At 44.2% G+C, this 24,397-nt stretch overlaps 1 protein-coding gene across 1 annotated transcript in view; it reads left to right on the forward strand.

The window, feature by feature from the left end:
- Nucleotides 1-24,397, forward strand: part of Samd13 (sterile alpha motif domain containing 13) — a 36,303-nt gene that overhangs the window by 5,784 nt on the left and 6,122 nt on the right. Inside the window, exon 2 of the mRNA XM_032896600.1 lies at nt 14,660-14,771. Within this exon, the coding sequence (XP_032752491.1) occupies nt 14,664-14,771 (108 nt within the window). The 5' untranslated portion in view covers nt 14,660-14,663. The remainder of the gene's footprint in view (nt 1-14,659; nt 14,772-24,397) is intronic.

Genomic DNA, 24,397 nt, shown 5'->3' on the forward strand with positions numbered 1-24,397 from the left:
TCATAAGTGATATGCATATAAAACACATACTTATATGTGCTGGTATCTCAACACAGTCTGTCATTTTATGCATATTACTATATTGCTGGTTCATTACTTTTTGTTGGTTTTTTGTTTTTTGTTTTTATTTTGAATCAAGGTCTTACTATGTAGCCTTTGCTTGCCTGGGACTTGTTATGTAAACCAGGCTGGTTTCTAACTCAGAGATCTGCCTGCCTCCCAAGTGCTGGGATTAAAGGCATGTATTACCGTGTGCAGCTACAGAGTGATGTTTTATTAGATGGCCATAGAACTATTTACCCAGCTTCGTGATGCCAGAGAGTGTTGTTTCCATTTTTGTAGGTATTATCCAAATAAAGTTGCTTTGATTGTTCGTGTTCTATGTGAACGAATGCTTTATTTCGCTGGTGAAAGAACTTAGGAAGGAATTAAAGTGCTTGGCTCTATATCTATGTGTGAGTACACGCCATAGAATTTGTGTATTCTGAATACAAGTTCTTTATCGTGACTTGAAACTTTCTCACCAGTTCATGGCTTATTTTGTTGTTCTCCCCTTAAATTCTTTGATTTTTAATTTTGCTGTCTTCACATTTATTTTTTCTCTTATGGACAGTGTTTTGGGAACCATAGTTAAGAGTTCATAGACCAAAGTCTTGGTAACTTTCTTCTAAAAGTTTAATAACTTTAGGTTTAGGGATATAGAACTATGATGTTTAAGTACATTTTTTTAAATGGGAGAAAGAATTTATTTTAGTTCATAATTGCAAGTTGTGATCTATTCCATCATCATCATCATCAACAATAATAATAATAATAAATGCTTTTTTATTTTGTTATTTTTATTTGAATTTTTAAATTTTTTATTGATTATTTATTTACATTTCAAATGTTAGTCCCTTTCCCACTTTCCCTTCTGCAAACCCCCATCTCATCCCCCTCCCCCTGCTTCTATGAGGGTGCTCTCCCACCCACCCATCCACTCCTGCCTCCCTGCCTTGGCATTCCCCTACACTGGGGCATCGAGCCTTCACAGGACCAAGGGGCTTCTCTCCCATTGATGTCAGATAAGGCCATCCTCTGCTGTATATGCAGCTGGAGCCATGGGTCCCCCCATGTGTACCATTTGGTTGGTAGTTTAGTCCCTGGGAACTCTGGGGGTCTGGCTGGTTTATATTGTTGTTCTTCCTGTGGGGTTGCAAACCCCTTCAGTTCTTCAGTCCTTTCTCTAACTCCTCTATTGGGGTCCTTGTGCTCAGTCTGATAGTGACCTACAAGCATCCTCATCTGTAGCAGTAAGGCCCTGGCACAGCCTCTCAGGAGACATCCATGTCAGCCTCCTGTCAGCAAGCATTTCTTGGCATCAACAATAGTGACTGGGTTTGGTGACTGCATATAGAATGGATCAGGTGAGGCTGTCTCTGGATGGCCTTCCCTTCAGTCTCTGCTCCACTCTTTGTCCCTCTATTTCCTTTAGACAGGAGCAATTCTGGGTTAAAATTTTGAGAAGGGTGAGTGGCCCATCCCTCAATTGGGGGCCATGCCTAACCTCTGGATATGGTCTCTACAGGTTCTCTCTCCCCTTTATTGGGCATTTCAGCTAATGTCACCCCTGTTGGGTCCTGGGAGGCTCTTGCTTTCTGGGCATCTGGGACTTTCTTGTTGGCTACCCCCAGTTCCCCATCCTCCATTGCAATACACCTCTGTTCAATTTCCTGACCCTCTGTACTTCTCCCGTCTCCTCCCACATCTGACCATAACAAACCCCACCCCTTTTTTCCTTTCCCCCTCCTCTCTACCTCCCAAGTCCCTCCCACCCTCTACTTCCTGCGATTATTTTGTTCCCCCTTCTAAGTAGGACAGACACATCCACACTTTGGTCTTCCTTCTTCTTGAGCTTCATATGGTCTGTGAATTGTATCTTAGGCATTCTGAGCTTTTATTCCTAATATCCACTTATCAGTGAGTATATAACATGTGTGTTCTTTTGTGATTGGGTTACCTCATTCAGGATGATATTTTCTAGCTCCATCCATTTGCTTGCAAATTTCATGAAGTCATTGTTTTTAGTAGCTGACTAGTAGTCCACTGTGTAAATGTACCACATTTTCTGTATCCATTCCTCCGTTGAAGGACATCTGGGTTCTTTCCAGCTTCTGGCTATTATAAATAAGGCTGCTATGAACATAGTGAAGCATGTTGGAGCATCTTTTGGGTATATGCCTAGGAAAGTCATAGCTGGGTTCTCAGGTAGTGCAATATCCAATTTTCTGAGGAACCACCAGACTGGTTTTCAGAATGGTTGTACCAGTTTATAATCCTACCAACAATGGAGGAGTATTCCTCTTTCTCCACATTCTCACCAGCATCTGTTGTCACCTGAGTTTTTGATCTTAGCCATTCTGACTGGTGTGAGGTGGAATCTCAGGGTTGTTTTGATTTGTATTTCCCTGATGACTAAGGATGTTGAACATTTCTTTAGGTGCGTCTCAGACATTCGATATTCCTCAGTTGAGAATTCTTTGTTTAGCTCTGTAGCCCATTTTTTTTAAATAGGGTTATTTGGTTCTCTGGAGTCTAACTCCTTGAGTTCTTTGTATATATTAGATATTAGTCTTCTATCGGATGTAAGATTGGTAAAGATCTTTTCCCAATCTGTAGGTTGCCATTTTGTCCTATTGACAGTGTTGCCTTACAGAAGCTTTGCAATTTTATGAGATCCCATTTGTCTATAGTGGATCTTAGAGCCTGAGCCATCGGTGTTCTGCTCAGGAAATTCTCCCCTGTGCTGATCTGTTCCAGGCTCTTCCCCACTTTCTCTTCTAGTAGGTTTCAATGTCTCTGGCTTTATGTGGATGTCTTTGACTTTAAGATTTATTTTTTTTATGTATATCTTTGGTGACTCTGTGTGGGTCTGTGAGCATGAGTACAACTGCCTGTCAAAGCTGGAAGAAGATGTAGGATGTTCTAGAACTGGAGTGTAGGCTGTTGAGAGCTGCCCAGTGTGGGTGCTGGGACCCAAACCCAGGCCCTCCGTGAGAGCAATAAGCACCCTTAACCACTGAGCCATCTCTACAGCCCCTCTAGTTAGCTTTTTTTATGTTTCATGTGAAGTATGTGATGAGTACCAAAGTAGCTTTTTGATATTTGTGATAGCTTGGTTCTTTTGGACCTAGGGATAGCCAATTTTTCTAGCACCATTTATTCAAATGCTTCTGTAACTTTCTCTTTCCATTCTATGTGTGAGTCTTTTAGTAGACTATTCTGTCCCCTTGATTGTTTGCCTATATGTGTCGCAATGTAACACTGTGTTGATAATCAGAGCTTCAATAACGTGGCCTCAAACCAAGTGGTGTTAAGTAACTTTGCTCGTAGTTGCCATGTTCACAGTTCTTCATGTTTCCTTATGGTTTTAGAATTGGCTATTTCTGCTACCACCATTGCCACTCTAAAAACCGGAATCTGGTGGCATTTACGTTGACAGAACCTACTGGCATTTTAATTAGTATTTCATAAATTGGTTTGGGAAGAACTGAGTGCTTGGTTGTTTTTGATTGTAGGTAGGCAGCATGAATTTTACTCTGTCGGGTCCTGGATTTTTCATAAAGTCCCATAATTGCATGATGCAGCTTTTTGGGTACTATTTTCTTAGAAGCTATTTCAAGTATCTCTTTAAATTTTATTATCCCAGGACCAGAGCTGCATTTGATCTAGGGCTGCCTGGCCTTTTACTGAGACAAGGCCGTTCTTTGTACCGATCCAGTGTTCCTGAGTTATGAAATTTTCTTTGTCAGGTGAGAAAGGGCACTATTTTTGTTCATGCATGGACTCCAGTGATATTTTTTTTTTACCTCCCTCTAGTACTTCTGGGTGCGTTTTTGGCCTCAGCCTCAGGTAAGTTCTGTAGAAATGCCAGTGAAAGTTCTGCTGAGCACTTCAGGGACTCCCTGTGTAGGTCCTTAGAGTTGGTTTCTATGTATCTTTCTCTCTTCCTATCCGTCTAGAGTGCATGCTGAAAACCTTTTCCAGGCTGGAAGTCAGTGGTCTTACATTTCTTCTTTCAGGGTCATGGTCTTTTGGTGGCTATGACCCATGTTTTGGGTGCCATATTATTTTATATATTTTTGTCTGCTTGTTCAGCTCTCTTCTGTGAGTAGAAGAGTAAACATGGCTTCCATTATGTCATCTTGACTTGGAAGTAGGCATCCCGTTTAATCCACAGGTCCACAGGTGGCTCTCTATAGCATGGGAGAGGAGACAGTTGGGTTCTCATGTAAACTCTAAAAGCTTGAAACCTGAAGTCTTAGTGATGTGGCTAGGCATCCACAGCCTCTGCCCTTGGGTCTCCATTATACCTACTCTCTGTCATGGCAATCAGACAAGCCTCCTGATACTGCTGAAAGTTTCCCAAGGCACCAACATCATCCCTCGTTGGGAGCTGCCAGCCCTCCTGAGCAGAGCTGTGCCTGAGGAGCACGTGACACTGACTTCACACACCATGACTCATTACACTCTTGTACTGCTTGCAACTGTAAAAGGAGCATATGTTTTAAAGGTCTTTCAATCTGGAGAATTCCTTTGCCTTCTCTTTTGTGCTTCTTGCCTTATATTTTATAGAAGAAAGAAAGAGACATAACAAAGCAAATGCTGTAAAATAGTAACGAATTGGGGAATCTGGGTGAAAGGTAGATGATGTTCTTTAGTTTTCTCTAAATCTGAAACTACTTTTTAAAAAACATTTTGTGCCAACGAAGAAAGTGAAAAGAGATGATATATCTCCCTTTAGGAAGAAAGCAACCCTCTCAACCAGATTAGGAAGCCATAGGCCAGAATGCCTGACATCGAAGGTTTGAGACTGAGTCTTTGAATCAAGTCGTATCTTCAGAACACTTGGCGTTCACCTTGACTTTGCTTCTTAGATATCAGAAGAATAACACTTAATTTATCCCTGCTTTGATTCTCCTGACAATAAAGAAGAGACTGAGAGTTGTAAGGATCAAAAGAAAATGTGTGTGCAATGAATTATACAATGGCTTGCAGTGACAGTCATTATGTTCCCAGTCAGAAACCATCACGGTACCTACTGTGAGTCAAGCCTACCTACTATGAGTCATGCTTTGTGCTGTCTTCACAAATAGCATTTCATTTGATTAATGTGGCCTTTGATATTTAAATATATTACGGCATTTAAAATGAATAGCCTGAGGCCATAAAGTCATCATGTGAAATAGATTTTCATTTGAAAATCACACGGGAAAGTGGCAAATCTGAGATCTGAACTCGGCTGTTTGGAATCCAAGATGGCTCATTTGGATCCCAGACGGATCCTGAGCTACCAACCCTTTACTCAGCCCCATAAGCTGGGGTGAGTCTGTGGTAGGCATTTTGGAGCAGATTTGTCTCAAAGTTGAACCGGGTTCTGTGTGGTGGCTACAAGAGAATGAAAGGGAGATAGAAACTCCCGTTTCGGGTCTTGACTTTTTCAAGCTTATTGTCCTCATAGGGGAAGGATGTTTACTAAAGCACATTCTTGATCCTTCTAAGGCATTTTCAGCATGCATATTCATTCGCTATTTGGTATATGTGGTACTGTTTCACATACAGACATTCTCGTGTGATACCTTCACAAGTTTAAAGAAACACCACAGAGCAGTACTCTTCCTGCCTGCTTCTTTCATTCAGTCACAGTTAAATCCCCCAGACTGGAGCCACCAACCTTGGGTTTCTAATACAGGTTCTTGTTAAAAAGCTTTGTGTTCTTTTTCACCTGCATCAGGAAGATGTTGGCAAGCAACAGCCAAAGCTTCCATTCCACTCAGCGCTTCCTGAAAGGCAGGAGATTCCACAGGAGGCGATATTCAAATGGCCAGTTAACATGTGAAGAGTCTCAGTTAGGGTTCTACTGCTATGAACAGACACCATGACCAAGGCAACATTATAAGGACAGCATTTAATTGGGGCTGGCTTGTAGGTTCAGAGGTTCAGTCCATCTTCATCAGGGCAGGAGCACAGCAGCATCCAGGCAGGCATGGTGCAGGAGGAGCTGAGAGTTCTACATCTTCACCTGAAGGCTGCTAGCAGAATACTGATTTCCAGGCAGCTAGGATGAGGGTCACACCTCCAAATAGTGCCACTCCCTGGGCCAAGCATATAACAAAGCATCACACCCAGTACCGAAAGTGACAGAGACAATCCAAATCAAATCACAGTCATAAACTCATTCACTTGGCAAATGTTTAATATGAGAATACCTGTCACTATAAAGCGGTGTGTGTGTGTGTGTGTGTGTGTGTGTGTGTGTGTGTGTGTGTGTATTCTGTAGCAATAAGTCTGTAGCCACTTAGGTAATTTAAATGTTTCCAGAGGTCATTTGTGAAACAAACAAATTTCAGTAATGTGTTTAATTTAACTATCAAAAATGTTACTTTAACATCATGTTATCATCATAACATTATTGGGCTATTATACACTTTTTTGCCGTGTTTTGTAAATCTGTTGTATAGTTTCCACTGCTCTGTATCTCAGGTTGAACACAGATTGTTTTCCTAGGTCTGTGTTTGTATTTCATGTAATTCACAGTTGGAAAAGGCGTGACCGCACACCCAGCCGACTCCAAAAATCACTGCTTCGCTAGTGTCCTTTTCACGAGGCCACAGGTTCCAGTGTTAAAGTGTCTTGTCTCATCATAGAGCCATTAAAATTGTACTAATTAATAATTGGAATGAGGCACGTACTGGAGGTATTCAGAAGGGGACATTTAAACTGCTTCTTTAAAACAAGTGGGTAGAACCCTCAGTGTGTACAAGGTAAACAGAGGGGGAAGAAGGTTTAAGCGGCATAAGCAAGGGCAAGGGGGAGCTGAGGCCGTTGTCCATTTGATTCCGTCCAAACCGAAGCTGTATGTAAGTCAACTCTGAATGCTCAGCCTCAGGCTTCAGGATACACAGAAGGCTTGGTGAGCGATCTGCTTCCCAGAATCTCATCCCTCGGGGATGCTGCAGCCAAATGTACTCAGCCCCCATTCGGCTGAACATTTCTAAATGAAAAAATACTCCGTCAAGAACCTTTGAACCGTTCCTCCCTTTTCCTGGGTCGGCCTTTAGCCAGATCTCTGCTTGTTGCTGTGATGGGAGAGGGGGGCGGGGAATGGAGAGAGAGTGAAATCCCGCTTAGCTCTAAGGCTTTTTTTTTCCCATAAGCAAACAGATCAACATTAATTTATTATAATCGGAGTTAAATTACTTTTAGCCAAGGGCTATTTTAAAACACGAGCAAGGAGTAGCGTAATTTGACTTAAAAATAAGTCATAAAAATAAAGGCAGTACAAAATTAGAGTACATTTCTGAGTGTAAAAATAAGGAACGTTTAGAGTCTTTTGGAAAGAGCAGCGTGACAGATATATTGCTGTAATCATTAGCCAGGGTCTGAAGCGCCTTTTCTCTCCTAAATCGAAGGAGAGGTGTAAGGGTTTAAAAAAGGGGGCTGTGGAATTCATATAGGTTATATTTATCCACAGTGTCCTTGGCCAGCCTTTTTTTATTTGTGTGTCAAATACCTGAGAAATGCAAACTTAAAAGGACGAGGCGTTTATCTGGGCTCATGTATCTCAGAGGTTTTAGTCATAGTCAACAGTCTCCATGACGTGAGACAGCACCATGGTGGGGAATCGTTGCCCAACGGCAAAGTAGGTCAACTCATGAGGAGGAATGCAAGGCGAGGTTTAACTCCGTGATCTACTTCCTCCGCTAGGCCCCGCCCCTTAACAAGTCACCTGCCAATCATGTCATCAAACTTTGGCTCCATCAGTGGATCAATTCAGTGGCGAAGTTAGAGCTCGAATGAACCAGTCACCTTTGCCTCTGGGGACCATGTGCTTCATGTCTAACCTCAGGACTCCACCTCTGGTTCCCAGAGACTCACAGCCTTCCCATAACCCAAGTGCACCTAGTCAAACGCCAAGAAGACCCTTATTCTTAACAGTTTCAACACCGTTCAAAAGTGTAAGCCCAAAGTCTCCTCTGAGATGGGCTGCATCCCTTTCCTGTGAGCCCCTGTGAACACAACTTGAAAATTCCACAATTACGCAAGAATTACAGTACACAATTACCCAGGAGACCTTCTTAGTTTAAAAAAAAAAATGAGATATGTGCAGAGTAGAGATGAATGAAACCAAAGTAAAACCAAAACCCAGCAGGACAAATATGGCGTCTGTAGCTTATTCAGGGTAGAAGGAGGTGGGATCTGTAGAGCTTGGACCGCCCCGCCCCGAGGTCTTGCCAGTCCAGCCCATGTGTATGGCACATCCCTTGAGCTTGTACCCCTCACTGCCTGCGGATCTTCCTGGAGATGCTCATGTTTACTGCAGACATCGGGAAACTTCCTGGGCTCTCCCTCGAAGCTTCAGATTCACTCTCATAGTTTCATGCATTTCCCTCTCTCGGGCTGCCCCCAGGGAGTCCAAGGCAGCCGCACACTTCCTGCTCTCCAGAAAGCTCTGGGATTCCAGAACATTACATTCCACATGCCTGCCAAACCAGGGCTGGCCTCCAGCTCAAGAAGCGGCCAGGTCTCTTGGGCTGTGACTTTTGAGTGGCTGGATCTTGGGAAACTGTTCACTACACAGACAGTACAAGTAGGATGTCCTAGAGATAATTCTCTTCTCCAGAAAAATAGTCTGTTGGATGAATTTCATTTCTGCACCCTACAATGGGGCCATAAAATGGGAAGGAGTCTTGCATTTTCATCAGATGTCCTCAAAGCTTTGTTCTTATGCCCAGGACAACTTCCTTTTAGTGGCCAATCTCTAACAAACTACAATTCTTTGATCTCAACATTGAACACACACCCTTTCTGGGCAGACTAGAAGTATTTCCAACTAACTCGCGCTGCATTTGCTCCCAGTCTTCACTGTGGCGTTGAGCATTGATGCTAAGCAGGAATGAAATACCCTCTCATGGATTAACTACTGCACCCCCTTTAACCTCAGCCTCCGGGACACTCGAGGCACAGACAAGATGCAGATAAATGTGTTGCCATTATACAATCTGAAGACCGCTAATCCAATTCCGTTTTAGTTCTCACCCCGTGACCTTCAGGCCAGGCATTCGCTGTCTGAAGTTTTCTCCGCTCTCCAGTTCTGGTTCTCCACCAAACTCTGCTTAGAGCCTTCTAGAGCCCCTCTAACCTTTACCTCCACATGTTTTCTAGTTCTTCCCACAAACTTATCCCTAGTTTTTCTAGCTTAAATGGACATGTAAGGTTGTAGCAACAACTCCATTTCCTGGTACCAGTTTTCTTTATCAAATACCAGATATGAGGACATCGCAGTCCCCTGGCTTTGCGTTGTTCATCACTCCATTCAGTGTTGCAGGATGGACCTGTTACACACTTAAGGGAATATCAAAATGAACGGCAGTGTATCAGCATTCACTGGAAGAGCGCTCTCTCTCTCTCTCTCTCTCTCTCTCTCTCTCTCTCTCTTTCTCTCTCTCTCTCTCTCTCTCTCTCTCTCTGTGTGTGTGTGTGTGTGTGTGTGTGTGTGTGTGTGTTCTCTGGGAACACCCTCACCAACCCAGAAGTGTGCAAGTTGACACTGAAGATGGCCCAGCCATCATAACCCTCTGCTCTGACCAGTCCCCAGAGTCTATACATCACAAACACCATAAAATACACCTGGGCTAGATCCTGAGGAAGTTTCTGCTTTTGTGCCAGCATCCATGGAAAGAGAAATGGAGACTTCTCTGCTAGGACTTAAAATTATGATGTGTTGTCCACTTGGTGCGGTGGGCAGCGCCATGGTCTCATAAGGTCATGACTGTGTCAATATAAAAATATTCACAACATCTTAGTAAAGTTGCATAAGTATTTTATTTATTGACTATCACAATTATCGCATCTTTATCTCTTCTTAAACGTGAGTTACTTCATTAAAGGAGAAGGATTTTCTGGTGTGTATTATTCAGTCATGATGTAATTTTCACTGGCACATGGCGTTTCTAGCCATATGCCCATGAGCTAAAGGGTAACGGAAACACTGACTTGAGAAAGTAAGAATATTGAAAAGAAACCCTGCCCTTTATTTCCTTGATATTTTGAATGAAGCACAATATCTATACATTTTAAGGGTATCATGCCTATAAGTTACTCTTAAATGTAACAAGCTTATATATATTTTCAAAGAAAGACTCTGCTATGACAGTAAATAGGAAGTACCAAAGAGACCAAGGCACACTTCTGTCCCACTTCATCAGTGCCAAACTCGGGCCACAGGGGAGCCACCATCTCAGAAGTGTCTTGAATGGCGCCATTTGAATTCCTACTGGAATCTGATGTGTACTCGTGACAGTATGTGATGACAACAGTCTATTTATAGTGGGAAAAAGTTGAGTATCTCAGTTTGGCAACCAAATAAAAAAAAGTCTTTGAACCAGTCATAGTACTTCTTCCCCAGCAAACAAATGGCCATATAAACCCACCCTCCAAACTACCCAGCCTCAGATAATGTTTGGTCTTAAATCCTGCTTCTCCACATTCCCTTAATGTCACCTTGAACGATACAGTACTGTCCTTGAAACTGTTGCTGAAGTCCCTGGTAGGGTCAGCAAACGCAACCCTCTTTGAAGGCCTAGCTTAGAAGCTGGGCATTTGGAGTAACGGGCATCTTTTAAAACGACCAGCCTTTAACTGTTCAAGCGGGAGAGCTACCTAGCCTTCGACTGCATACATCCTAGTTAGCACCTTGCAACCCCTCAGTTCTAGCATTACTTGGCTGTTTGTTTTTCCTCGTGTGAATGGTACCTCTCCAGGGGCAGGGATTGTGCATTGTCTATTCTTTAGCCCGTGCTACTAAGAAGAGCAAAGCTCCCAATCAATAGTAGTCCGAATGGTGAGGAAGAACACAGGTTTGAAGTAAGACTCATCATGGGGTGATTGATCTAGCCTACAGTGCTATCTGGGGTGAGTTCCTTCCCTGATCTGAGCTTCGAGTCCCTAAAAAAGGGTTTAAGAAAGTGGGTTTCCAGTTCAGATGAGTGTGGAGACCGACGTCTATGTCCCATGAGATGCTTACCATGCTCCAAGTCTTCATGTGTCCACACGAACCTGTGGTAGATGCTGGTAAACAATGGTACCAGCTGCCTTCCGTCTTAGGATACGAGTGGTCCCGTACTGTTATATTTTTCTAAATTACCTCAGTCTTCTTGGCTATCAAACTTGTCAGTTTGCTGATTAGTATACTGATAAATGTATCCTGATTAGTTACTAACCCCATTTATCCTGGGTGGTTCCCCCACCCTGCCTGTGAGAAAGTGACCGTCCCTCGTAGCTCCGGTACTTGCCCACACCACCAGCAATTTCGCCAACCCTTTTCTCTACGGCATTTCAATTGTCAGAGGCATCTCAGAATTGTGAAAGTGTTGGTGTTACGGCAACAAAAGGAATCCAGGGAGCCTCCTATCTTGAAATCATACCATATCGCACAGTTATCGAAATCAAACACCATGCTTTGTGAAGGCAGATGGCTAACTGAAGTCAACCGCAGGAAGTGTGACCTCAAGTATTTCCCAGGCACTTAAAAGTCTGCTCTGTGGCACAGTCCTTGTTGCTGGAAGTGAGGCTGTTAGAAAGTCTAAGAGATTTGTTAGAATAGCAAACTCCTGCAGAAACGTTCTTCAAGCCCTTCGTGACCAAGCGAGGGAAGGAGAGAGGAGCCTTGAAGACGTTTCTCATGGTCAGCTCATGCTTGTTTATTTTATGATGATGGAAAATCTCAGCACGTGAATCACCTCACCCCCCAAATCACATTGGTATAAAAATGTATAATCAGTGCTTGATTATTGTTATTATAATCACTTCAGGAATATCACTTTTTAAGAAGTAAAAAGTCATGTATACAAAAATACAAGGCTGTTATGGCCGGTCTTAGGGTTTCTGTTGCTCTGACCAAATACTATGGCCAGAAAGCAAGTTGGGGAGAAAGGGTTTGTTTGGCTTGCATTTCCACATTGCTGTTTATTATTGAAGGAAGGAAGGACAGGAACTTAAACAGGGCTGGAACCTGGAGGCAGGAGCTGACACATGAGCCATGGAGGAGTGCTGCTTACTGGCTTGCCTTTCATGGCTTGCTTAGTTTGCCTTATAGAACCCAGGACTGTCAACCCAGGGATGGCCTCACCCACCATGGGCTGGTTCCGCCTTGTCAATCACTAATTGAGAAAATGTCTTACAGCCTTATGTCTCGGAAGCATTTCGTCAGTGAGGCTCCTCTCTGCTGACTCTAGCTAGTGTCATGTTGACACACAACATGTTGTTTTTGTTTTGTTGCTTGTCAACTTGACACAAGCTGGCTTTATCTAAGAAGAGGGAACAACAACTGAGCTTGGCCGGTGTTCCTACTGTAACTCCATGGGCATTTTCTTCACTGATGATCGATGTCAGGGGCAGACAATACAAGTGGCACTAACCCTATGCAGGTGATCTCAGGGTCTAAAGAACATGACAAGGATGGAGTAGTAATCAGAACCATGGCTCTGGGTCTTACCCTGATTTCCTTTCAATGGACTGCAAGGTAGAAGTGCAAGCCAAATGGACCCTTTCTTCCCCATGCTGCTTTTGGTCATGGTGTTTTTCCACAGGAGTAGACACTTGAAGACAAAGGCGAACACTGCTTATGATTCAGGCTAAACTTAGAGAGGAAACTCATCTAACTAGAAAGCATTGGCTCCAAATGTTTGTACATTGAGTACCACGGAGAAATGAGCGATGATTTGTCCTTGGGGAGACACATGCGCCCTTTCCTCTGAGAACGGAGTTTGGTTGGCTCGCTTGGTTGGTGTTTTGCTGTAGTGGTGATTGTTCGTTTGTAATTGAGTCTTTAGGTTCTTACTATGAATGAAACATTATGTCTATATTCTGGCCATTTAGATGTGTGAAGCCTTACTGGGATCCCTCCAAATTTAGGCATTTTGTCCTAACAGTAGCAAAAATCTTTTCCACTTGCACTGAATATTGAGCAGCCTAATTTCAAAATGTCAGTCTTCTCACCACACTAGGGGTGGTGGGGTTGGTTCGGTCGTCACCAAGCCTCTGCCTCCCAGATGTCCTCCAGCTCCCCCTCTACTCAAGTTTAGAACCATTAAACCCTGACATGACAAAAACCCAGGGCTGCGGTGCCAGTGAAGGCACCACCATCCATTCAGCTTCGTGGAATGTCTACCCCTGCATTCTCTGTGTCTTGTCCGCCACCGAGCCAGGCTGATATTATCATGGAGTATTTTAGGCCATGCCTTTCCCACTACTCTCATCTGACCTACAGAGGTGACTGCAGTACATTTCTCATCCACACCCTGTCTCCCCTTCTCACTCCTCTTCAATACTCTTATGCATGTGCCTCAACTAGACCACCCACTTCCCATAAGGCCATTCACCAACTTCCCGCTTCTGTTAGAAGTCTGGACTCCTCAGTGTGGCCTCCAACACTGTCATGGCTCCTTGGCTGACTGCATCCCTACCACAGATCTTGGAATAATCTTCACCTGGTGTCTTTATGTTAACCCCTAATGATGGCCTTTTAGACCGTGCTTCTGATGAAATGTTCTAGATCTGACTTGTGGCAGAGGAGGGTCATGTCCTTCCTAGCTGTTCGAGTAACTTGCAGCAGCTGTACGTCTCCAGGCTGTTGGTGATCGGCGTCCTCTCAGAACACTGGGATGCATATAGGGGTCTTTTGCTCCCAATTGCATTCCTAGTTGGGGAAGTGGAGGTCTTTGTCCTGAAAGACTTCTGTTAAGCTTGTGGGAATTTGTCACAGGAACAGGAAGCTGTTGAAGGATTTAATCAGAGAAACAATATGACCAGACGGACCTCTGGGAACTCCTTTGGGTGAAGTATAGACAGATCCATCTGAAGTGAGTGTGAAAGGAGACAGACCCAGACACTGCAGGGGGTGCTTTTCTTTCCTGCTGTCATTTTTCCCACCTCTCTGAACCACTGAGAAGGGTTACCTGAGCCTGATTTCCACCTACCTAATCACTGTAATGCATTTGAACAATGCTGACTGACTTCCTCAAGTACGTGCTTGACACTCGGAATGACACAATGAGAATCAGTCAGGTTCACATGTGTATCTTTGGTCTACATTTCTCACTGGAGTCCTGAAAACAGTGTTGACCCCAGGATGGCAGGTACTACGATGGTAATTTGAATGGAGTTTTGGGTCTCAGAGCAGGTTATAGCTTAAGTACTTTCTTAGTGGCGCCAGAAAGTACCTTAGAGCAGAGGAGACCCTTGAGTGGGTAGGAATGGTAAGGTTTCATCAGGTAGAGAGAAGGAAGGGGCAGAATGCAGCAGAGAAGCCATCTAAAGGAATGGCTTTCTGAGTTACATTGTACGGTGAACATTCATACTAAATTTACAACAGGCCTATTAAGCTATAGCCCATCAAAAATAAGTAGAGAGAAGGCACTTGTGAGAACCATTTTCATTAAAGGTCAGATACCTCACTAAGAAAGCATTGGCTTTGGAGCATGAGTAGTGGTCACAAGAAACCAAGACGCAGAGGAAACATCATGGCTCCTTCTGTGGGTAGACAGGGCTAGGCTCCGAGGGAAGGGAGCACCAGGCTCCTGCATGCATGCCTCACTCTGACTGGATTTGTATTTTACAGTTCCATGGAAAATGAGAGGCCTCCCGATCCCGCAGACTGGGCTGTGATGGACGTTGTCAATTATTTCCGCACGGCGGGATTTGAGGAGCAAGCCGGTGCATTTCAGGAACAGGTAACTGGAGAGACAAGGTTCCCTGCCACCTCAATCATTCATACCTGATTGACAGGGATGATGTTCTGACAATTTAAAGGAAAACTATACAAATTTCCCCCAAAGGTCTTGGCATGGTATTGATATTCAAAAGTGCTCATTTCTTTCTCTGGGGCCCAGGAGTTGACATCAGTGACAGGGAAGAACAGACACCTCTTCTCCGGGTAATCTATGACTCCATGGAGTAGGCTGAGCCAGCTCCCCGGGAATGGCCCTCCGAGAGGCAGATAGGGGAAGAGCTTATGGTCTTCCCTTCAGAACACAAAGCTCCTACCCCTCGCACAGCAGCCTGCAGTCTCCGAGCAGTGCAGTTACCCTCACTGTCTCCTAGTCTGGGTGAGAGAGTGGAAGCTGAAGAGAGTGTCTGGCTATGTTTCATATCCCGTCACCAGAGCTTACTAGCACGGCCCAAATTCAGATAAAGTAACCCTTTAGACGCCACATAGGCCCGTCTCCTCCAGAGCATTTCCTTCAGACTTGGTCCTTCTACATATTTATCTTTTTGCCAGTTTGGAAAATTTGCCAAAATAGAAGCGTAAATGAGTCTACGCCCACCAGAAGAATCAAAATTAGAAAGAGAGTTGATGCCAAACGAGGGTGTGGAGCGAAACAGGATGCTCCCACACTGCTGGTGTGAGCGTGAAAGGAACACTCACACCTACTGAGATCAGCAGGTTGACTCCCCGGTAGTCACCAAAGCATGTCTGTAAGGAGACCTGCCCGCAATGGCTGTCAGCAGCTTTTCCCGTAGTTGTCCTTCAAAACTCGGAAGCCTGGGTTGACAGTTGAATGCAAACTGAGTGCTCAGGCTGAGATGCATACATAATGGAGTAGCACCCAGTAGTGAAAACAAATGAATCCCTGATATATACGGCATTTTAGATAAATATCAACAACAGCATACTGGATGAGAGAAGCATCATGCACCAGAGTTCATGCCAAATGGGCCTGATACATTTTCAGACTGGTAAAACAGATCAATGGCCAAATTTTAAAAAAAGTCAGTACTTGGATATGAATAGGTGGGGATGGGGAATGATATCTGAAGGGATATGAGGGGACCTTATGGTGATGCCAACATTCTGTATGTTGATAGAGGCTAGAATTACAGGTGGTACGTGTGTGTCTGTCTGTCTGTCTGTCTGTCTGTCTGTGTGTCTGTGTGTCTTACTAAGGGGTAGTATATTCATTAATTTTCTACTATGATAAGACACACTGACCAAGACAACTTACAATGGACTGATGGTCCCCATGGGATAAGAATTGTGTGTGGCGGGCATGGCGGCAGGAGCAGGAAGCTGATAGCTTACATCTTGAATCACACATACACAGCAGAGACAGTGAATACGAGTTGGGGACAGCCTATGAGTAGGACTGCAAAGCCGGCTCACAGTGTTCACTTCCAACAAGACCACATCTCTTCACCCTCCCAAACAGTACCACAAACCAGCCATCGGGTGCTTACAGCTGAGCCTATGGGGGACATTCCCATTCAGACCACTAGAGTTGGGACAAGAAGGCTCCGTACCACTCACTGTATCCTGATCAGGACTGAAGGTGTCTACATATGTAGTCACTGCACAGACACTGGCTTGTGCAAATTATTCCTATCCTTATGTTACATGGCCTATAAATTTTATATTTATAGGAAAATAAACTGCAGGAATACTCAACAGTGACATAAAAATTGAAGTATTGAGGAACAGTATATACATGTATATATACATATATATACATACATATGTGTGTATATATATGTGTATATATGTATGAATATATGCATGTGTATATATGTATATTTATATGTATATATATGTGTGTATGTATGTATATGTATGTGTATGTATATATATGTACATTTAGAAAAGTTTAATTGCGGAATTTAAGAGGAAGGATATAAGTATTCACAGAACGTTATTTTCCTCATGCCTGAAAACTTTTATGTTAAAATCCTAGTGAAAAATAATAGCTCAAGTTGGAAAGTAGAAACTAATATGTCTAGAACATATTTTTATTTTGGTTTTTAATGGTACAATGTCCATTTGTGTCATTGAAATTGAGTAGCTTGCTTCTAAAATTGAATTTAAGTGATTCCGTAAAAGGGTTACAGGAAAGGGGCTCAGGTAAAAGGTTTCCTGGCCAGGTTCCCAGATGCTCAACCTCTCCAGGCTGCATCTAATGCTCAGACAACTGCAGACACCCCAGGTGAGGGAACAGCATGCTCTCTGGGCCTTACAGACTCTACACAGTCTTGCAAGTGAGATTGGTCAGTACAGAGCTTGGCCCAGCAGTGGCATTTTCTTCCCAGGGATGACCTCATTCTGGCACTGGGGACACTGAGGTGTAAATTGGAACCCTTTCATTGAGAAATCCCTCACAACATCGCTGTATCTAGTCTGCCAACTCTTGAGCTTGGTAAACGAATTCCCGGAAGATGGCGCCCATCCCGAAATTTGATTCCTTTACTCATTGGAGGTAGCTTGGTGGATAAGGAGTGGGCCTTGAATTAATCTCTGGAAGTGATTCAGCTCTTTCTCCTGCTCTGATAGCTTCAGTCCCATTGGAGGAATTATAGACCAGGGGCTTGTCACATGATGGTATGCCATGTCATGCTGTGATTCATAGGGATGGAGGCATGGCCTCTAACACATTTACCTGCGTCTTCCATCCACACCTTTGCCTCCAGCATTTCCCTGGCAATTATCTTCATGTCAGCACTCACTGGCCTTATCCTGAGATGAACACTGAAGGTCACCTCCAGCATAAAGCTAGGTCCCTTTCAGGAACACTGTTAAGTCATAGCAACCAAAAACCCCACAGTAAAGCAGCTTTAAAATCTCCCCAGCACTAGACTCACCATTGGGCAGGAGCAGTGCAGAGACAGAGAACCACCATTAAACCATCCTTGAAAAGAACGGGCCCCAGTGCATTGCTTCAGAGCTGATCCCTACAGCCTGGATGTTTGAGTTCCCCAAGACCCACAGTGAAAACCTAACACTAAATGAGATGATCCGAGGAGCAAAGGCTCTTGGGAGGAAATGAGGCTTGGATGAGATCCTAAGGGTGGGGTCCCATGGTAGGATGAGTGCTCCTTCTGGAGGAATTGAAGTAGCTCGCTGTGCTGCTCTGTCTACTCTGCCCCCACGAGAGGCTCTAACCCAAAGCTGGCTACCTGGAGCTGACTAACCTCCTTTCCCCACTTCCACTTTGCACTTGGAACTATTGAGTTTCCCTGTGGCTCAAAGCCTTGCATCAGATTTTCTGACAAGCCTCGCCTAAGCCAAGCTTCAGCTGGAAATGTGCCATCCGCACCACTAAGACTAAAGCCTAGGCATCAGGACCACAGTGGATCAGGCCACATTGCTATTCTGACCAGGCCTGTTCATGGCTCGGGATGTGGTCCTCCCTGGCTTCAGCTGGTAGCTTCTGGCACTGGAACGCTGCTCTTCAACCTCTGGGGCTCTTTATGTGACCAGATTCCCTGACATGGCTCTGCAGGAGGATCCACTGGGAGGGGAAGTGGGAGGAGGCATGGATGGCCAAGCGCCAGCACCATCATCTCACAAACTCTGATAAAGTGACTGATTTCCCAAGTATCTTAGTAACAGCCATGAGTAGAGTCATTCCCTTGGCTTATTGTCTCCCCATTTCTTCACAGTCACTTGGTGGTTCTGCGATGTCTGCTTTGATAGGACGCAGCTGTCTACACAGTTGAGTTAAGCAATGGAACATTGCCTACACTCCTACTTTGAGTCCAAGATACCATCTTGAGATGGGTCGTCCTTCTGAAGTGGACCTCCCGGGGCATAGAGCAAGATGCGGAAGTAACTTGAGGCTTAGTGGCTTTTTTTAAGTGGGTGATTAAAAAAAAAAAAAAAAAGAACTAATGCCTATCCAGGGGCATGGGTTGCCTGATGTCAGCAAAAATGCGCTATGCCAGAACACTATGGTGGGATTCACTGTATTAGACTCCAAGGCTAATATGCAACATGTTCTGGTTTAAGCAGTGTCATCTCGTGACAATGCGTTCTCCACAACCCTTCACTCAAGCTGGATCTGATCCCAGGTCAGAGAGGTAGTCTTCCCAAGGGTTGTGTTGTCCTCCCAAGGGTTGTGTTGTGCTCCCAGGTCAGAGAGGTAGTCTTCCCAAGGGTTGTGTTGTGCTCCCAGATTACAGAGGTAGTCCTCCCAGGATCGTGCAGTCATTTCACTCCTCTATCTCCATCCTTCTGACTCACGTGTACTCACAGTGTGGAAGGAAGACACAGGCAGAGAGTTGACATTTAGTCCCTGTCACGTGATTCTGACCGTGCCGCATTCCTGTGAGTGAGTGAGTGACATCAGTCATTTTATTTCTGGAACACTGTGTATCACACTGAGATCATTTTCCCCCTCCAGGGTATCCTAACAAAACAACATGCAACTCAAAGTGGCAAATTAATCTGACTCTTACTACCTTCCCTTAGCTTACAGGCTGTCTCTCATGTGAGACACCCATCCGGGTAAGTCAGACTCTGTCTCCCGTGTGAGACACCCATCCGGGTAAGTCAGACTCTGAAACCGGAAGGGTAGGCTTTGCTTTCACCTGGCTCGTGGCTGCTAACGTTGAACAAATTCTGAAGGCACCATCCCAAGAGCAACAAACAGAACTTTGTCTCCCTGCATTTTGCCAAATCCACTTCTCAAAAGCCAGTAGCTCTGTGGGCAGCCTATTAGAACAACAGCGCGCTCCGTGGCCAAACCCAGGCAAGTGTGGTGGCTGGAAGTTCAGGATTCTCATTAGACCAAAAGCCCTGCTTTCATGAAGCTTCAGGTTCACGCTGGAGCCCTGCTTTGAATATGTCACAAAATTGTGACAAATGTATGTACGAAATTGTTGAAGTGGACAGTGAGTTTCTCTAGCTTCTTGACAAATTCAGCTCCAAATTGGGCCAATTAAAACCTCACACCTTGGGGGGAAACTTTATTTACCTAGTCAGATTTCCTGTGACCAGCAGTGAATATATCCAAGGAACTCGGATGCTTGCTGGGGGAACTCGGAATTGCTTATTCTGTAGTAGAGTGCGTATGTAGGGGATGTGGGAACTCACTCCCTTCTGTCCTTAAAGATTAAGAAAAGAGTTAAAGAGCAAGCAAATAAGTAATACTAACAGAATGTAGCCAAAGGGGATTAATTGAAGGCAAAATTGGTAATGAAAGATACTTAAAATATTTTTGTTTATTTAGAGTTTATTTGCATAGACTAAACTAAGCAGTTAAATCAGTTGTTGGAGGCAAAACCAACCGTAAACCAGAAAGAGAGTCATGCGTGGAACACTTGTTTGTTTAGGGATTTCTGTAGTTGTGAAGTAAGACCACGATCCTCGGTCAGTAGTACTTACTTCAAGACACCCCTGAGTGAGACTCTGAGATGTAGACCGATGCAAAAGCAAGAGGTGTGGTTTTGGGCTTGTGAGGGTCAACCTTCAATTAGTCCCTCAAGGTGAGTGACGAGAAGGCAACCCCAAATGGATATTAAAAGCAGTTTTGATACTTTTTAGGGGCACAGGTTACCTCAGCAAGGTTACAGTTCAAACTTATTGGCTAAGCATATTGACCTTTAAATCTATTGGCTAGCAAGCGTCAGTCAGTACATTCTGAAAACTTTCTACTCAAGAATGTTCCTGTGGGTGGAGAATGGAACCTGGCCTAGCCTTGACCTGAGGTGGATGCATGTAAGGCTGGTGAAAGCCCTAGGGCCCTTCACATGCAGTGGAAAGACCAAGCACCAAAATATGGGGCCATGAAACACTTGTCTTGGCAACTCCAAGACACTTGTATTGAGAGCGCTGAGCGGATTGAAGAACCATGGGGCTGAAAAGCAGGCAGGGTATAGAGAAGAACTTGGCTCACCTAGCTGAAGAGAGGCCCTGAGGAATTTAGATCCAACAGTGAGGGGTCTGTGACTATGACTGGGACTGTCACACACACACACACACACACACACACACACACACACACACACTTGAAAACTTGAACCTTGACTGGTGACACTGTTTGAGACATCCTGGAGCCTTTGGGAAACAATTGAGAAGACACTCTTAGAACACTGATGATAAGTTTTCTAGAAATCTCTGAAGGGGGAGGGTTTTATGGAGAGTAAACTAATCAACAAGTTCAAAATTCCTCTTAAAGGCCATGTCCAGCGGGATCCGGGAAGTTGGCCAGGGGAACTTCAGTGGTGCAGGTGGGGAGGAGGATGGAGAACCCGACCTTTGTCACACAGGAGTAAGTGGAAGGCAGGCAAGTGCAGGGAGAGACAGATACCGGAAGCTCGTGAGGATGTTGTGCTCTCTTTCATAAGTCTAGACTTATTTACATGCAGGAAGTGGCCAAAAGAATTAGACCGATTAAAATGACAGCAAGTGGAGAACAGTTAAATGAAGCAGAACTCCCCCGGGAAGGGAGCTAACACTGCTTGTAGAGGAGCCCAAGTGTAGGGAAACTGGAACTTTGTGTCCCGAAGATCAATATAAAATGGTATAGCACTCTGGAAAATTGTTCAGTGGCTCTGTAGAAAATCAGGCATAAATTACCATGGCTCAGCAGAAAGTTGGGCATAAATTACCATGACTCAGCGGAAAGTTGGGCATAAATTACCATGACTCAGCAGTTCTTCAAAAATAAATCAAGGGGAAAGCTCGGCTGCCTGCACTTGTGCAAGGGCCATGGAAGCATCATTCACAATAACCAGGCAGACACAACCCAAATGCCATGAGGAAGTAAATAGGTAGAGAAGATGTGTGCATAAAATGGACAGTTATTCCTCCATAAAAAGGAGGTGTACAACAGGGATGAACTTTGAGAACATGCTAAGTAATTGTTATATTAATTCATCTATATGACATATCTAAAGTAGACACTCATAGATCCAGGAGCAGATTAGTGGTCACCAGGATCTGAGTCACCCATATTAAATATAAAGTTTATTAGAATGACAGCAAAATTAAAAGTAAACACTGAACATGGTAAGAATAATTACTATGTTACTATATAATCAGAAATGGTTAACATTGCATAGTTAATTTAAAATTTAATTTAAAAATTAAACATTCTTTAATTACTATTTATAATTATTAATTACATGTGTATATGGTACAGTGGAACACACATCTCAGAGCATATATGTGGAAGGCAGATAACAACATTAAGGAGTCACTTCTCCCCACCCACCTTCACATGGATTCTGTGGATGATACTCAGGTCACCATGGTTTTGGGGTCTCACCAGCCGACGATATAAATTTTATTACAATAAAAATTTTATAATGTAATCCTAACCATAATATATGATGGTTCAGTTGGTTAATAAAACTTTAAAATATTTTATTTAAAACATATAAAAGAATGATCAAGGCAAAGCTTAAGCTGCACTGGAGACATAAGTGATGATCACTTTATGTGTGAATTTGACCAAAGTAAGGGGTACCTGGATAGCTAGTACAGGATTATTGTCTGGGTATATCTACAAGGGTGTTTATGGAGGAAACTAACATTTGAATCAGTGTACCCGGGTTGGCAGGCATCATCCAGCCAATGATGTCCTCAGTGGAAAGTAAACATAGAGTGTCTTAGTTACTGTAACTGTCAACTTTACATAGTCTGGGGTCAGCTGGGGAAAATGTCTCAATTGAGTAATTGTCTTTGTCAGGTTGGACTGTGCTCTGTTTGCAAAGGGACCATCTACTTTGATAGTTGTGTTAGGAGGCCCCGCCCGTGTGGGCAGTCTTTGCATCAGAAGTACTGGAGTACTCAGGGACATAGCCATGCCAAGCCTGTGAGCAAGTCAGCAAGCAGCCTTCCTCCGAGCTTCCTGCTGTTACACCACTTCCCTTTTCTTCCCTCAGCAATGGACCTTTGACCTGGAAGTATAAGCCACATAAATCCTTTCCTGAACTCAGTCACTTTTTGTCAGAACCTTTTATCATAGCAACAAAGGAAAGTAGAACACGGAGGAAGAATGAATCTCTCCTGTGGAACCTGAGGTATCTGTCTTCTGCCATCAAACGTAGTAGCTCTCACTTCTCAGGTCTTCAGATGCTCACCAGGACTTACATCATCCACCTCAACATTTTCTGGTCCCTAGTCTTTTGAATCAACACCACAAATTACCTTGGAGTCCGAGTTTACAGTTTAGTTAGACCTAACTAATGAACCAACATTTGGATCATTCCTTGGAGGACCCAATGCGCCATCTTGGGGAGACATTTTGGAAATTCCTGCCAGTTTCTCTTTTTGTTTTTTGTTTTTGTTCTTTTGTTTGTTCCACTTAGATTGAAGTGGGGGCAGAGGTTTATTAGAAACAAGAGAACAGCAGTAACCCTTAAAAATGGCCGCCAAGGAGAGTGGAAAAGGAAGAAGTGAAGGAAACTCTGGTTCCATCTTGTACTTGCCCTGCTGTGGTTGTGGGGGGTGGGGAGTGTCATCCCGGCTTTGTTCCCTTGTTGTCGGCAGCAGTGAATTGGGAGTTAAACAGAATCACAGGCTCCTCCTGGCTGGGGTGCTCATAGCATAGGCACAAAAAGACTTTAGTCTTAGAGGGATGCATTGAAGGATTAGTGGGAGAATGGCTCCCCTGTCAACCGTGGGCTTCACATAGAAGGATGTAAAGGGGTCTTGGAATGTGGCAGAACATGGTGTTGGAATGAAAGGTGGGTTTGTAAGAGGGAGAGAAGACAGGAAGTTGGGTCTTGGTGCTGCAGTGGTCGGGCTTATCGAGCTGATGGCGTGTCAGTAATAGGTTCTAAACATAAGCAGACCATTGTCACAAACCATAGACCACTGTCCACCCCTCCCCCTCCCCTTTCACCTCCACCCTTCCCCTCTCACCTCTCCACTCTACCCCTCCCCTCCCCTCCACCCCTCCCCTCCCCTCTCACCTCCACCCTTCCCCTCTCCCCTTCCCCTCTCTCCTCCCCCTCACCTCCTCCTTCCTGTCTCTATGCTATAAGTCAGTGGAAGGCTATACCAAACCATGCAGTATGGGGAATGTGAAGTTGTGTGTCCTATGGAATGGGCAAGGAGACATTTAGTGCTCAATGTGTCAGGGTCTAGAATCACCTGGGAGACAAACCTGCAGCATGACTTCCTGTGGGGGAGGATTCTTGCTTGTATTAACTGACATGGGAAAAGCCACACACGCATTTGAAGTTGGGCTGTCTGTACACAGAGCCATGGAGCCAAGCCATAGCATGTAGTCAGTGCTGTCTTCTTCCTCACCATGGATCCCATGTGATCATCTGCTTCAAGTTCTGCTGCCTTGATTCAGCCACCATGCAGGCACCTTGAACAGGAGGCCAGAATAAACCCTTTCTCCTTGTAGCCTCTGCAGACCCTGCATGCAAACAGATCATAGCACTGCACATAAGCAGTACACAGACATATGTACAGGCAAAACACATACACATAAAACAGTAAAATAAAATCATTTTAAAGACCACAGAGGCAAACCCCAGTGACACGGAAGAGGGCACGGAAAGCATTTGCTCCCACAGTGACCCAAAGTGGATGTTGAGTCTGCTGGCTTGTGGCTGTTAAAAACAAGCAAAG

This window comes from Rattus rattus, chromosome 3 (assembly GCF_011064425.1).
Source record: "Rattus rattus isolate New Zealand chromosome 3, Rrattus_CSIRO_v1, whole genome shotgun sequence".
Lineage (NCBI taxonomy): Eukaryota > Metazoa > Chordata > Mammalia > Rodentia > Muridae > Rattus > Rattus rattus.